We start from the raw sequence: 16,089 nt of genomic DNA, 5'->3' as shown, positions 1-16,089 counted from the left end.
AATCAGCTTTTAAAGCTTCTCCCTGCACCCACACAATTGCAATGACAGTTTACAAAACCCTCAGTTTTGCCATTGGACTAGCATGGATTGGAATCTATCAAACAGTTTCGGTGGTTAAGAGTGTTATTTTTTTAAAAGTTTTGAATTAAAACAGTTTTATTTATAAGGCGGGTATATTATTAATATTTAAAAAAAAATTAAATATTATCTTATAATCACCTTGTAATATTAAAAAAAATACATGAATTCATGTTGCTTCAATGATACTAGCATTTGTGAAATGGTTTTAAAACAATTAAGATAAAATTTCTAAGAGTTTTTGTGTTAATTTTAAAAATGACATCTATTTTATTATTTTATCAATTAAAATGAGTTTACTTTTAAAATAATAATTTTTATAACTCAATAATCATTTTATCATTTTCTTTGCTTTATTTATTTAAATATTATTTTCAATTATTATTATAATAATTTTGTTTATATTGATTTTTGGATAAAATATATCTCAAATCATTTAAGAATGTATTCAGTGGTAAATAGAATAATTTTTAAAAAAAAAAAATTAATTAAAATATTATTATAAACATATTATTGGTCGTCAAATATTAAATAGAATAATAAAGTGACTCGATATAATAATAATTTTAGTCATAAAAACTTATATCGTTTATCATTTTGATAATAATTCAGAATAATTCAATAATATAATCTTTTATAACTATTACATCATTTTAATTATTTATTTTTCTCCTCAAAATATTGTATTACTTTCTTCTTATTTTTATAGTATAATAACATCTTAACAATAATGTGTTACTTCTTTATGAAAAAATATATTTATCTAATTATTGCTTTAATTTTATAGGTTTAGTTAGTTTAACAGTATCACAAAAAATATTAAATTAATAAAATTTTAAAAAATTAAGATTTAAATTTATTAAACTATTTCAAATAAGTTAGAATTGATAAAATATATACATTTTAAAATTAAAAATATTATTATATTAAATCATATTTTGAATTTTTTTATATTTAGGTTAACCTTTTAAAACTACTACGGATTAAATTTGAACTGAATGATTAGTGTGAATTACGGAGAACGAGTTTCCGATTGAGACAAAGGCAGTCGACTTCCAATTAGAGTTGCTTTATCTCCGACTAACCGGAGATAAGATTATGTTGATCATGAAAATATATATACATAAATATTAAATGTAAAAAAATGTTTTTAAAGAAATTAAATAGAGTAATTCTCTCATTAGTTGAATAGTAAGATTAATGTTTAACACATGTACATATTATCCCTTTCAATTTATGATTTAATACGTACCACACTCTTATGGGAAATTCTATAATGGACGTCGCACACTGCAACGCATCACTAAAATAATGTATCGAAACACACCACATGCAAATTAATCTTTATTATATAAATATTAAAAGTATATTAATTTATTTCAAATTAATCATTTTTTAAATTTTAATTTTAATTTTAATAGAATTTAATTAAATTATGATTTCTTTATTAAAAATAATAATTAATTTAAGTAATTTAATTTGTTTTAGAATCAAAAATTTTAAGTTATATAAGTTTAGTGATTAACCGGTCATCACCATTAGTCACCGTCGGCGATAATTTTGCTTCGCTGAAAACAAATTAAATTACTTAATTTAATTTTAAATTTTATTTAAGTACTTAATTTTTTAAATTATTAATAAAAGTGTTAATATACTTATGTTAAAATTTAAGTCTTCGACAGCGTTGGATATTGTAGCAAATCATTTTCCGGTGAAACAAAATTGTTGTCGACAGTGATTAAAGGTGATGGCCGGTTAATCACTAAACTTATATAACTTAAAAAATTTAATTCTAAAACAAATTAAATTACTTAAATTAATTATTATTTAATAAAAATATAATTATATTAAAATTTTATTAAAATTAAATTTTAGATTTAATAAATGATTAATTTAAAATAAATAAATCATTACACATTTTTAACATTTACATAACAAAGACAAATTTGCCTGAGGTGTGTTACGTGTGCGACATGTGTTGTATATTCATCCCACTTATATATAGTTTTTGAGAAAATTTATATGATTTGATTTCTTTAAAGGAGGCCTACTAAAAATATTAGAAGAAAAAGAATGAGATGTGTCGGAACCGTCTTTCGGTTGAGTCCCGGAATTGGGCTTCGACGTGAATAATTGGGTTAGGGAGTCGCCACCGACCATTTTAAACGGATTTAGGTAGGTCGGACACCATCTTACATGATCTGCGTTTTACCATAAATGTATCGGGTCCGGGAGTCGGTTACGGTCAAGGAAGGATTAGCACCCTTGAATCGCCCTTTCGATACCAATTAATTTATCGGTTGTCTTAATTACGAAAATTAAAAATTAAAAATAAAATTTAAAAAGTTCGATTCAAATTAATTACCTTTGATTGATTGAAAATATCCCTAAAAAGTTAAAAATGTTAAATAAAGAATAATAAATAAATATTAAATAAATGAAAAGAAGGAAAAGAAAAAAATAATACTAAAATAAGGAAATAAAAACATTAAATAAATCAAAAGAAAAAAATGAAATAAAAAGTAATAAACTAAATGAAATAAATATAAAAAAGGAACCCATAGATGAAGGACCATATGTTTGAATTTACCAAAAGTTCAAAAGCATTGTATTTTTTTGTTTGATCTCACGCATGCAGGAGCCTTTTCTAAGGCATTTGCAATTTAATTTAAAACAAACTTTCCCTGTTAGTGCTAGCAACCAAGCAACCTTCAGTGGTAGCCATGGGAACCGAGAACTCTCCTCCATTAAGCAACAACAGCCCAACAATTCCCTCGGAAATCTGCAAGTACTCGATCGGCATCTCACAATGGAAACCCAAAATCGACTTGTAATCGAACCCCTCCAAGGGCAATCCAGACAATGACTTGCCCATTAATCTCTGTAACGACTCACGCCTAATTTCAACCGCTCTCTTGCAATCACTTAATTCCGATTCCAACGAATACGAAGGAATTGTTCCCGCCACAACAGATTTAATTATCTCCTCGTCTTCCTCCGTTAAATCTGTCAAAGGCTTTTCATCGAACAATTTCTGGACAGCTAATGTAGAGAGCTATAGATGAGTATTCGATTATGTCGATTCGATCATCATCAAGCCTTGCATAGTTAAATCCTAGAAGATAATCAACTTGTTCTAATTGATATTGCAGGGCCATGGAGAAGGAAATTAGTAAAGCCTAAATCTCAACTCCATAAGTGGTTCTCAGTATTGGAGAAATAGCAGTAATTTGAAGTGAACATTACCTTTCTTTTTTAATCAAATCAGAAATTGATAAACATAGATGCAATGATAACATCATATAATTATTGTAAGATAAGCACTCCAAATCATCCAAACAAACCCGTGAAGAAATTCAAACAAAAGATTATTGAAAAATAAAATAAGAAGTAGGCCAAATACAACAGATCTAAAGTTCACATCACTTATCTCAATAGCGATTCTTAAGCTCCTCGAGTTGCTGGTTTAACTGCACGATTTTAACAAGAAAGCTAGTAACAGAGAAAAGGATCCAGTACATAATAAGGGCAGCGACGATGAGGAATGCGTGGCGTTGGCTTAGATAACGTCTTTGGTCAGTCCGCTAATTCGATTGCTGGTTCAAACCGGTGGCTCCTTGGTTTTCAGCAAGCAGTGATGGACATAATCCAGGTTCCAAGGATCCCAAAGTCGAGCCATCTATCAATCTTCTCTCCGTTGATATTTTTGTTGTTGAAACTGGTGACGTTGAGACTCTAAAAAGCGCTGATTGGAAGTGGAAAATGTGTAGCATTGGTGGTGGAATCGGGTTGAAGAAAAATGTTGTTTAGTTCAACGTAAGATCAATGAAACCAAAATGCAGCTCGAATGGATCCCAGTATTATTGTTGATGATTAGTTTGAACCCCCTTCTTTCATGTACATATCACCTTATAAGCACATCCTTTGCTTTGGCTTCCCCCCTTCTCAGATGTGAGTTGAGGAGATAATGGGTGGTTATGAATGTTGTAGGAGTAGTTGAGGTTGTTGAGTAGTTGGAAATGGGCCCTGCAAAAAAATAAAAGAAATAATAATAATAATAATTAAATAAATAAATAATACAATAAAAATAAAAATATAAAACCCGGTCAAAAATGGGTGTCTACAGTTGCCCCTCTTTGCATATTCTTGTGTTAACAAGAATAGGGCAAAGACGAAAAAGACAACCAGTTTTTGGCTGGTATTCTCAAATGTGATTGGTCTTCCTGGAATTGGATCGTTGTCTTCTTCTTGGTTTAAAGATTTTGGGTTGAAAATTTTTCCAGAAAGTAGTTCATCGCTGTCATCGAGCTAAATGAAATCGAACTCATCATGTCTTTGGTTGGCAGATAGCTCTTCTCGACTTAAGCTATGCTGCAAATGGTTGCTTGTCACTAAGGTACGGCTAACCCAGGTCCTCTTCTCGACTTGAAAACCTCGACTGCAATCGGAAAGTAGTGCGATTGATGTGTCATCGAGCTGAATGGAATCGAACTCGACAATTTTGATGGCAGATAACCCTTCTAGCCTTGAGTTATGCTGTAAATGATGTGCCTTGGAGCTGTGCGTAGTCGAACTCGAAAGTCTTTGTTGACAGATAATCCTTCTTTGAGTCGGATATCCTTCGTCGCGAGGTTGAAATCCAATCTAAAGATGGATGATGCTTGTGTGCACGATTCCCTTCGTCGTGAGATTGAAACCGCGGGTGACCCCTTCATCGTGAAGTTGAGCCTGGAATTGGATATCCTTCCAAGTAAGTAGCATTGTTCCGAGTCCAATATCCTCCGTCGTGAAGTTGAAATTGGCTCTGGAACCGGGAAATTGTTTGTTGACAACCAGCCGTCCCTTCGTTGTGAAGTTGAACTTGTGTTGTCTCGAGTCCAATATCCTTCGCTGTGAAGTTGAAATTGGCTCTGAAATTGGGAAGTTGTTTGTTGACAACCAGCCGTCCCTTCGTTTTTGAAGTTGAACTTGTGCTGTCTCGAGTCTAATATCCTTCGCTGTGAAGTTGAAATTGACTCTGAATGAAATTTTACTGACAATCAGCCGCCCCTTCGTCGTGAAGTTGAGCTTGTGTTGTCTTGGGTCCAAGATCCTTCGCTGAGAAGTTGAAATTGGGAAGTTGTTTATTAACAACCAGCGGTCCCTTCGTCGTGAAGTTGAACTTGCGTTGTCTTGAGTCCAATATCCTTCGCTGTGAAGTTGGGAAATTGTTTATTGACAACCAGCGGTCCCTTCGTCGTGAAGTTGAACTTGCGTTGTCTTGAGTCCAATATCTTTCGCTGTGAAGTTGAAATTGGCTCTGAAATTGGGAAATTGTTTATTGACAACCAGCGGTCCCTTCGTCATAAAGTTGAACTTGTGTTGTCTGGAGTCCAATATCCTTTGTTGTGAAGTTGAAATTGGCTCTGAAATTGAGAAGTTATTTGTTGACAACCAGCGGTCCCTTCGTCGTGAAGTTGAACTTGTGTTGTCTAGAGTCCAATATCCTTCACTGTGAAGTTGAAATTGGCTCTGAAATCGGGAAATTGTTTGTTGACAACCAGCGGTCCCTTCGTCGTGAAGTTGAACTTGCGTTGTCTGGAGTCCAATATCCTTCGTTGTGAAGTTGAAATTGGCTCTGAAATTGAGAAATATTTATTGACAACCAGCGGTCCCTTCGTCGTGAAGTTGAACTTGCGTTGTCTGGAGTCCAATATCATTCGTTGTGAAGTTGAAATTGGCTCTAAAATTGAGAAATATTTATTGACAACCAGCAGTCCCTTCGTCGTGAAGTTGAACTTGCGTTGTCTGGAGTCCAATATCCTTCGTTGTGAAGTTGAAATTGGCTCTGAAATTGAGAAATGTTTATTGACAACCAGCGGTCCCTTCGTCGTGAAGTTGAACTTGCGTTGTCTGGAGTCCAATATCCTTTATTGTGAAGTTGAAATTGGCTCTGAAATTGAGAAATGTTTATTGACAACCAGCGGTCCCTTCGTCGTGAAGTTGAACTTGCGTTGTCTGGAGTCCAATACCCTTCGTTGTGAAGTTGAAATTGGCTCTGAAATTGGGAAATGTTTATTGACAACCAGCGGTCCCTTCGTCGTGAAGTTGAACTTACGTTGTCTGGAGTCCAATATCCTTCATTGTGAAGTTGAAATTGGCTCTGAAATTGAGAAATGTTTGTTGACAACCAGCGGTCCTTTCGTCGTGAAGTTGAACTTGCGTTGTCTAGAGTCCAATATCCTTGGCTGTGAAGTTGAAATTGGCCCCGAAATCGGGAAATTATTTGTTGACAACCAGCGGTCCCTTCGTCGTGAAGTTGAACTTGCGTTGTCTCGAGTCCAATATCCTTCGTTGTGAAGTTGAAATGGGCTCTGAAATTGAGAAGTTATTTGTTGATAACCAGCGGTCCCTTCATCGTGAAGTTGAACTTGCGTTGTCTGGAGTCCAATATCCTTCGCTGTGAAGTTGAAATTGGCTCCGAAATTGGAAAATTATTTGTTGACAACCAGCGGTCCCTTCATCGTGAAGTTGAACTTGCATTGTCTCGAGTCTAATATCCTTCGCTGTGAAGTTTAAATTGGCTCCGAAATTGGGAAATTGTTTGTTGTCAACCAGCGGTCCCTTCGTCGTGAAGTTGAACTTACGTTGTCTGGAGTCCACTTTCCTTCGCTGTGAAGTTGAAATTGGCTCTAGAAGTGGAAAATTGTTTATTGACAACCAGCGGTCCCTTCGTCATGAAGTTGAACTTGCGTTGTCTGGAGTCCAATTTTCTTCACTGCGAAGTTGAAATAGACTCTGAATGAAATTGGAAAGTTGTTTGTTGACAGACAACTTTTCTTGACTTAAGTTGTGCTGTAAATTTCCTTTAAATGAATGATGGCCCCTTTCGCCAAATTTTGTGAGCCGGATATCTTTCGTCGTGGAATTGAAATCTGGCTTGAAAGTGTTAACTGGAAACATACTGCTCATGGTTGAGTTTGTGTCGAACTGGATTTGTTTTGAACTGGTTCTCGAACCTATCTGAAATTGGTTCTAAGATGTCAAGTCGGTTAAGGTGTAGCTTCTTACTGCCGAGTTAATCAACCACCATCCTTCTTTGAAGGCACTTGAGAATCGAGTATCCTTCATCCTGAAGTCAAAACTTGACTCTAAAAGCTGCAAAAACGTGTATGCTAAAATGATGAATGTGATGCACCTAAGTATGTTTAAGATGCATGCAATATGGATGAATTATGTGTTATCTTCTGGATGGAGTGTCGTGCTTTGTCTGTCAATCAGGTCCTTGGAATGGATCGTGCCCCATTTGCTTCCCGAGCTTTGGCTTTACATACCTTTCATATCTAAGACTGTTCTGCTTGAAAATGTTTTTCTCCTTTTTCTTGTTTTAGGAGAGAGACATGATAAAAATGTTGTAAAATATTGTTCGCAATTGAATCAAATTGTAAATGTGAGTTCAAAAAATATCAAAGGAATCAAGAGCTCTTTTAATTCTTTCAGAGTTACAAATCTTTGACAAATGTTCAAATGGATGAGTTGGCCTTAGGTTGGCCTCCTTTATAAGGTTTTGGTAACCCAAAATGTCATTTTTTAAATATCGCAACATGCTTTGGTATTTCAATTGGGTGCGGACAAAATGACGCAACTAGCATTATCAATTACTAGACCTTTTATTTCGGTCCTCTGAAATCTTCCATTTGTTCAAGCTTTGTAGGCTCCTCTAACGAAGACAGTGCAAAAATATCGGTCTAAAAATGAAATTCTTGAGTGCTCGTGTGAAATTGACTATAACAGGTGTTCCTTAATTCCCTTAGTCCATTTTACCGAAACTTTACGCTTAGATAAATTTGATTTAATTTACCATTATCTGGCTAGCTGAATCCATAAATCCGGGGCGTTTAACCAATTGCTTTAGAGGGACAACTTATCATTATAATCATTTTTATCAAGTTAACTGAAGGGTTCATCTCATCACAAAGTCTTCGGCCTGACAAAAATAGTGGAGCAAACACCGAATTGCCAAGTGTCCGAGCAATGTCATGGTTTGAATGACATCTATTCATAAAGCCAGGGCTTTCGAGTTTCCTCTATAACCAATTGCCTTAGTGGAATAGCTCAGTTTTACGGATTAAATTTCTTAAGATTGTCAAGAAGAACCTGTTATAGTCTAGGTGTTTGTTGAAAGTAAAAAATTTCATCTTTAGAGTTCAATTTTCAAGCAACTGACCTAAACTAGATTCACTTACTCAACTATTCCATATGAGAAGATCATTATCATCACTGAACGTCTTAAATAAAAAGTATAATAATGTCATATGCAAAAGGATGCCCCATGTTGTCCGCACCTTATGAAAGGAAAATGTTATATTGGTTAATTACAAGAGCAGGGTACGGTGTTTGAGTGTATATTCTGGGTAAAGTCAAATTCCTTGTTTTAAATTATGTTACTTTGTCAAAGATATGTAACTTTGAACCATTTTAGAGTTTCTTAATTCAGATGATAGTCAAAGAATTGCAAGTTTGCAAATGTGATTCATTGTTTAACATCTTTAAAGTAACATAAATTTATTTAAAAGTCCTTACAAAAACTTGAGAAAAAAAATAAAAATGAAAAACAAATTCAAACAAAATGTCTCAAATGATGAAATGGTCTTCCTCACTTGGATGCCCCCAAGTTGTTGAAGTCGATCCGATTCTTGTTACGTATTTTATGTATGATTCTCTTGATTGTGGAGTAATTCTCGATAGTGCGCCCTGAGACTCCGCTATGATTTTCGCAATGAGCGTTCTCATCATACTACCTGGGGTACGGGGCTACATGGATTTCTCTGGATATGGTGACACCACGTGTGCGTCAAACAACTGTTGGTAAAGCTCCTTATATATCATAGGATCAAAATGTTCTCATTTTTGATGAGACATGTGAATGTAAAAAAAAAAGGAAAAATAATGCGAATGTAAAGAAATATAACAAAATGCACAATATGTCTGAATGCATGAAATGTTCGAGGCATTGATCCAAAAAATGTACCTGTTATTATAAATAATCCTTATTGGGGCAAAAGTGTTACGTCTTAAGAGACAAAAATATTTTGAAGGCATAGACCCCGAACAACTTCTGATAGGTTGACTAGTATTCTGCCTTCGTCTGTCACCGGTTGAATACCCTGTCAAACCGTTCCGGCTCCTTTGGATAAAATGTGCAAATAACGAGCTGCTTGCCCCCAAAAGGTCTCGAAGGACTGCATCGCCGGCTTTCACTCTATGTTGAGCTTGTTCCAAACGAAAGTGCCATCGGAGCTCTCCACCCAAAGTGTATCGACTTGTTTCTAGAATTTATCAATAATGATCTCCAGCTTAGCTAGGGTTTCGCCATCTTGATCTCGCAGTTTTCGAAAGGACTCTCCGGGTCAGTAACATTTTCCTCGTCTTGCCCCTGCACCCTTTGCCTCCGAGTATTCTTTGACCACGGCTGGGCTTCTGAGCTTTTTATCTCTTTGTATTATAATCCCTTTGTCCATTAATGCAGATTATTCATGTTTAACAAACACATTTTTGGTGGATCAACACCTCGTTTTAAATGATGCGAATGATGAAAACAAAATGAAATAGAACAAAAAATAAAAGGGGTTAGTGAGGTAAATCAAAATAAAAAATCCTACCCCACATGATAATCTACCCGAACATGCTTAATATTCCTACCCGGACATGATCTCTATCCCGCATGCTAATTTCAAACAAATCCTAGCCGCATATTTGTCTAGTTCGTATGCTTTGAACAGAAAGTAAAGCAGGAAATAATTCCGGCATCCTAGGGTTTGAAATGAGGTTTTGAGGTGGGCTCTAACTCCTTGTAGTCTCCCGAGTTAGGTTCTAAAAAAACGGTACCCGAGTTCTCCTTGCTGGTGCCCCCTTGGGCTTGCCAGACCCTTAGTATTAAGCCCATTACAAGCTTATGTGGACTAAGTTAAACTTGAGAGGAAACATTCCCTTATGCCCGCACGGTGAATAAATTCACACGAAGACATAAGGTATATGAATCCCGAATGCTACTTGCTAGGCCCGCACGGTGAATAAATTCACACGAAGGCGTCGCTTTCACCCCCACTTAAATAGGGTTCAGAGCTCGGGTATAGAGCTAGAGATAGAAACTTTTCAAAAAATCTGAAATCATTGAACAAACGTCAATACAACTATTTACTTGAAAAATAATCAAAGTTAAATAAATGGAATCGAATAAATAAATTAAAATTTATAATTTTCGCATAAAAAGACAACCGAAAATTAATTCTGGCCTGACTCACTTACATGTCCCCAGCGGAGTCGCCAAGCTGTCGAAACAGTCTTTCGGTTGAGCCCCGAAATTGGGCTTCGACGTGAATAATTGGGTTAGGGAGTCGCCACCGACCATTTTAAACGAATTTAGGTAGGTCGGACATCATCTTACATGATCTGCATTTTACCAAAAATGTATCGGGTCCGGGAGTCCGTTACGGTCAAGGAAGGATTAGCACCCTTGAACCACCCTTTCGGTACCAATTAATTTGTCGGTTGTCTTAATTACGAAAATTAAAAATTAAAAATAAAATTTAAAAAGTTCGATTCAAATTAATTACCTTTGATTGATTGAAAATATCCCTAAAAAGTCAAAAATGTTAAATAAAGAATAATAAATAAATATTAAATAAATGAAAAGAAGGAAAAGAAAAAAATAATACTAAAATAAGGAAATAAAAACATTAAATAAATCAAAAGAAAAAAATGAAATAAAAAGTATTAAACTAAATGAAATAAATATAAAAAAGGAACCCATAGATGAAGGACCATATGTTGAATTTACCAAAAGTTCAAAAGCATTGTATTTTTTTGTTTGATCTCACGCATGCAGGAGCCTTTTCTAAGGCATTTGCAATTTAATTTAAAACAAACTTTCCCTGTTAGTGCTAGCAACCAAGCAACCTTCAGTGGTAGCCATGGGAACCGAGAACTCTCCTCCATTAAGCAACAACAGCCCAGCAATTCCCTCGGAAATCTGCAAGTACTCGATCGGCATCTCACAATGGAAACCCAAAATCGACTTGTAATCGAACCCCTTCAAGGGCAATCCAGACAATGACTTGCCCATTAATATCTGTAACGACTCACGCCTAATTGCAACCGCTCTCTTGCAATCACCTAATTCCGATTCCAACGAATACGAAGGAATTGTTCCCGCCACAACAGATTTAATTATCTCCTCGTCTTCCTCCGTTAAATCTGTCAAAGGCTTTTCATCGAACAATTTCTGGACAGCTAATGTAGAGAGCTATAGATGAGTATTCGATTATGTCGATTCGATCATCATCAAGCCTTGCATAGTTAAATCCTAGAAGATAATCAACTTGTTCTAATTGATATTGCAGGGCCATGGAGAAGGAAATTAGTAAAGCCTAAATCTCAACTCCATAAGTGGTTCTCAGTATTGGAGAAATAGCAGTAATTTGAAGTGAACATTACCTTTCTTTTTTAATCAAATCAGAAATTGATAAACATAGATGCAATGATAACATCATATAATTATTGTAAGATAAGCACTCCAAATCATCCAAACAAACCCGTGAAGAAATTCAAACAAAAGATTATTGAAAAATAAAATAAGAAGTAGGCCAAATACAACAGATCTAAAGTTCACATCACTTATCTCAATAGCGATTCTTAAGCTCCTCGAGTTGCTGGTTTAACTGCACGATTTTAACAAGAAAGCTAGTAACAGAGAAAAGGATCCAGTACAGAATAAGGGCAGCGACGATGAGGAATGCGTGGCGTTGGCTTAGATAACGTCTTTGGTCAGTCCGCTAATTCGATTGCTGGTTCAAACCGGTGGCTCCTTGGTTTTCAACAAGTAGTGATGGACATAATCCAGGTTCAAAGGATCCCAAAGTCGAGCCATCTATCAATCTTCTCTCCGTTGATGTTTTTGTTGTTGAAACTGGTGACGTTGAGACTCTAAAAAGCGCTGATTGGAAGTGGAAAACGTGTAGCGTTGGTGGTGGAATCGGGTTGAAGAAAAATGATGTTTAGTTCAACGTAAGATCAATGAAACCAAAATGCATCTCGAATGGATCCCAGTATTGTTGTTGATGATCGGTTTGAACCCCCCCCCTTCTGTCATGGACATATCACCTTATAAGCACATCCTTTGCTTTGGCTTCCCCCTTCCCAGATGTGAGTTGAGGAGATAATGGGTGGTTATGAATGTTGTAGGAGTAGTGGAGGTTGTTGAGTAGTTGGAAATGGGCCCTGCAAAAAAAATAAAAGAAATAATAATAATAATTAAATAAATAAATAAATAAATAAATAAATAATACAATAAAAATAAAAATATAAAACCCGGTCAAAAATGGGTGTCTAAAAGATGAAAACGAGATTGTTTCATTCATCAAATTTAGACGAAGCATTATGTAATTATTATTTTTAAAATGTTTACGCAAAAATACGGAAATAGAAGAGGTAGTAGCGTACTTCCACACTTGTAGTGGCGGGGGACACTTCGACCACAGCCTTGAATGAGGCGGATGGCACGGTTGAGGTCGATAATGGAGGCGATTCGTGGCGTGATGACGGGGCAAACGGATTCGTGGCGTGATGACGGGGCAAACGCATTCCAAGTGTGTGACCCTAACTCGCTGGCAGCAGTCAGGGGACGGAAACTTACCGTATACCACCGGCTTGCAAGCCGTGATGGCAAGGTTCCTTTCTTGATCGCACTGAGCCGCACTGAGTGTTGCAGCAGCCATCTCCACCTCCCACATGGCTGCAACTGCAACCACCAGTAACACCACAAATGCCAATGTACACTTACCTAGCTTTATCACCTAACCCACTTGGGCGCGCACACACACACATATAGCCGATGGGATTGGGCAGTATTCAGTGCGTGCAAACCACTCCCCACACCCACCAACCCATCTCTAGCGTGAGATTTGGTCACTTTATTCCATTTCTTTTTTAAAATTGAAAATTTTCTAACATATAAATTTTGTAAAAATATTGAATAATCTAGTGTAATTAGACTCAATAATATCTATCCATAATTTTTTTAACCTTTTGACAATGTGTAATATACAATTTATAGATACATCTGTTTCAACTTATATTATTTAAAAAAATAACATTGGTTTTTACCATTTAAGCCACTCAAATGGATTTAAATGTTATAAATTTTAATTTATATGATTATCTCTATTCTAATATTATGTGTCTTATTTAGAGTTTAGATTTTATGAATTTAGCATTTAAAGATTATAATTTTAGATTTAAGAAAGAATATTTTAAGTTTAAGATTTTAGGTTCAAGTATATAAACTTGTGTAAATTTTAGTTTACATAATTTGTGTATCAAACATCAATTTTTTAATAGTTTACATTAATTTATTTTAACTTTATATTTTTATATTAGTTTTTAATTTTGATTCTTTAATTTATTTTGATAAAGTGATTTTTTAGATTAATTTATGCGTTGGGAAATTATTACAAGACCTAGATCTGGTTACAACTATAACTTTGATTTTTTTAAACATTTATGCATTATTAGGTGTGGGTGGAGTTTGCCGATCCCGTTGTTGTAACATTAGGCTTAATTGGAGTGTTAAATTTTTCCTATGTTTCAGTATATAAATTATGTTTATTAAATAATTTTTAATCACTCAATTTATTTAATTTAAACAGAGATAAAAAGTATATATTACATAGTTTGAATTATTTGAATTTTTACTCATCTTCTCACATCAAGTTTAAATTAATACTATTTTCTTTATTTTGTACAAATTATTCAGTGGCAGGCCAATGAATTTACTTGAAAATTTGTTGACCACACCAATGAATTAAAACAAAAATATTATGCATCTATAAACCCTATTGAACAACACCTGAACTAGTGGGAATTTTAGCAAAATAAAGATTTTTTATTCAAAATTAAAATTAAAAAACCAAACAATAAATGTGGAAAAAATAATCACCCAAAGTAACATAACTTGATTCAACATAAGTTGTTCATTCAAAAGTACTTAGCCTAAATAGAGAATGACTCGGGCTGGAATTTGGCCATATCACTCTCATTCTGGGGTAAGGATCTAGGGTTCTGAAAATATTTTCAGACTGGCCATCCACCATTGCAGCACCAAGAAAACAATGAAGAGAACCACTCATGCGCAAGAAAAATCATGCAAGAATGCCATGGTTTGATTTCAAGTAAACAAGATGATGTATAATGAAGCAAACAGTTGAACCTAAATAAAGTTCCAACTGAATACCGATAAAAAATGAAAATTAAGCACATAGTACACACATCATTGTCTAAAAAAGATGTCAATTAAGCCACTTAACTAAAACACTCAAAACATCGTCATATCAAAGAAGAAGATATATCGATCACCGATGATGGCTCAGCTCTCAGTTTGCTCCCTCAGCCTCCTAATTGTACTCCTCACAGTCACGGCACTAGCAGTGCTGTTAAATTAACAAATGCAGCAACCAGTAAGTTACTTGGACATCCAAAGAGAAGAATTTGAAATGTGAAGGGAGTACAACATGGATCCTTACTTCATAGTATATGCACCACCGGCTTTGACTTTCCCGCAATCCTTGCAACCCCATATTCCGACAGCTTTTCTCTTCACTGCATACTGTGGGAACAAAGTTTATTAGAACAAATACATGCAACTCAAATAAACAAAGAAATGCACCAACATACAGGCAAAAAAAGGCCTCAGAAATATAGGATCGAATAGAAAACAAGCAGCCCACCCTTCCACAGAACTCACAGAAGTACTTGCTGTGTTGACTAACCTCCATCTTCTTAATCTGCTTCCTCAAACTAGCACCATAGCGGGTACCTTTATTATGAGGGGAAACAAGAAATTAGAAACTAATGGACCTTTTAAAGAGACAAAATCACATTAACATCTACCAAATCGAGAGTAATTTGGAAAAAACTTGGGAATGGCAGTAATTTAAAGCACAATCAAATAACAGAGATACTTAATAGTCTTGATCATTCCTATACTATGAATAGGTTCTGCTTAGAAGCTCTCTTTAGGAAAAACAAAGTAAGAAGTCATAAAATATCCTTACCATATTTTCCAACAATTCCAGCCTTCTTGGTTCTCTTTGTCTGGCATCATAAGAGAGGAAATGAGTTAATCATTTGCAACAAGAAACAACATAAACCGATTAACACGAATCAAACACATATTGGTTATAAACTTAAGCAATCCTAATGTAATTCCTTTCCTTCAACACTAGCCTTTTGATACTGAACCAAAATGCATAAATAAACACAGGAACAAGTCAAACGTATGAATAATCGACTAAATTTATTAACCCTAATCTTGTAATATGATAATCCAACTTTCCAACAGATTTCCTTTTGCTTCTTATTTGAAATAAGAAATGAAAATTATGAAGGGGGAACATGAAGACATTGTAGAACCAATCAAAACCAACACCAGAACTAGTACACAATTTCTAATTAAGCTAAAAAAAGAAGTTTATATATAATCTCCAATTTCTTCTACTTGTTTAGCTGACCATCTAATCCAAGAAACAACTTTCACAGAAAGCATTTCCTGAGGAAACAAACATATCCACGGACATACAAAACTGATAAAAAGAAATATTTTTTTCTGAAATAGAAAGAAGAGAAATACCATTGTTGGATTCGCAGGATCTCTGGCTGTCCGGTCTCTGAAGTGACGAGCTGCTCGTCCAGGGAATGCAACAGAATCAAAGAAGAATTAGGGTTTCTCCTGCTAGGCTTTTACGGAAACTAATCGACGGTATTTTTATGTTTAGGCCCATTTGTTATTCTAATATTCATGGCTGAGCAAGTTCAAGGCCCAAAGTGGTATTTTGTGCCATAAACCGATTACCTTTAATTTGTTGTTATTTTATATTCTCATCACAATTTAATTTCTATATTTTTTCAAAACTTTATAAGTTTAGTTTTTATTTGATGATAAAAGTGTAATATAAAATCACAATTACGAGTGATCTA

The 16,089-nt window shown here is 34.8% G+C and overlaps 3 protein-coding genes across 3 annotated transcripts; all 3 read right to left on the bottom strand.

The window, feature by feature from the left end:
- Positions 1-2,746: 2,746 nt before the first annotated feature.
- On the bottom strand, positions 2,747-3,757 carry LOC120155098 (3-hydroxy-3-methylglutaryl-coenzyme A reductase 1-like). Its single transcript, XM_039166671.1, has 2 exons — positions 3,686-3,757; positions 2,747-3,133 (listed from the first exon to the last, which is right to left on the bottom strand). The coding sequence occupies exons 1-2, from the start codon at positions 3,755-3,757 to the stop codon at positions 2,747-2,749; spliced, it is 459 nt and encodes a 152-aa protein (XP_039022602.1).
- A 7,218-nt stretch (positions 3,758-10,975) lies between these two features.
- LOC120155097 (3-hydroxy-3-methylglutaryl-coenzyme A reductase 2-like) lies at positions 10,976-13,005 on the bottom strand. Its single transcript, XM_039166670.1, has 3 exons — positions 13,002-13,005; positions 12,752-12,856; positions 10,976-11,349 (listed from the first exon to the last, which is right to left on the bottom strand). The coding sequence occupies exons 1-3, from the start codon at positions 13,003-13,005 to the stop codon at positions 10,976-10,978; spliced, it is 483 nt and encodes a 160-aa protein (XP_039022601.1).
- Positions 13,006-14,344: 1,339 nt separating this feature from the next.
- LOC120155088 (60S ribosomal protein L37a-1-like) lies at positions 14,345-15,837 on the bottom strand. The gene is made up of 5 exons (XM_039166664.1): positions 15,743-15,837; positions 15,168-15,207; positions 14,841-14,929; positions 14,637-14,719; positions 14,345-14,543 (listed from the first exon to the last, which is right to left on the bottom strand). The coding sequence occupies exons 1-5, from the start codon at positions 15,743-15,745 to the stop codon at positions 14,480-14,482; spliced, it is 279 nt and encodes a 92-aa protein (XP_039022595.1). The 5' UTR covers positions 15,746-15,837; the 3' UTR covers positions 14,345-14,479.
- Positions 15,838-16,089: the final 252 nt, after the last annotated feature.

The sequence above is a fragment of the Hibiscus syriacus genome, unplaced genomic scaffold (genome assembly GCF_006381635.1).
Source record: "Hibiscus syriacus cultivar Baekdansim isolate YM2019G1 unplaced genomic scaffold, ASM638163v2 tig00111164_pilon, whole genome shotgun sequence".
In the NCBI taxonomy this organism is placed as follows: domain Eukaryota; kingdom Viridiplantae; phylum Streptophyta; class Magnoliopsida; order Malvales; family Malvaceae; genus Hibiscus; species Hibiscus syriacus.
Note: the sequence above shows the minus strand (reverse complement) of the source record. Positions and strands in the feature narration are given on the sequence as shown.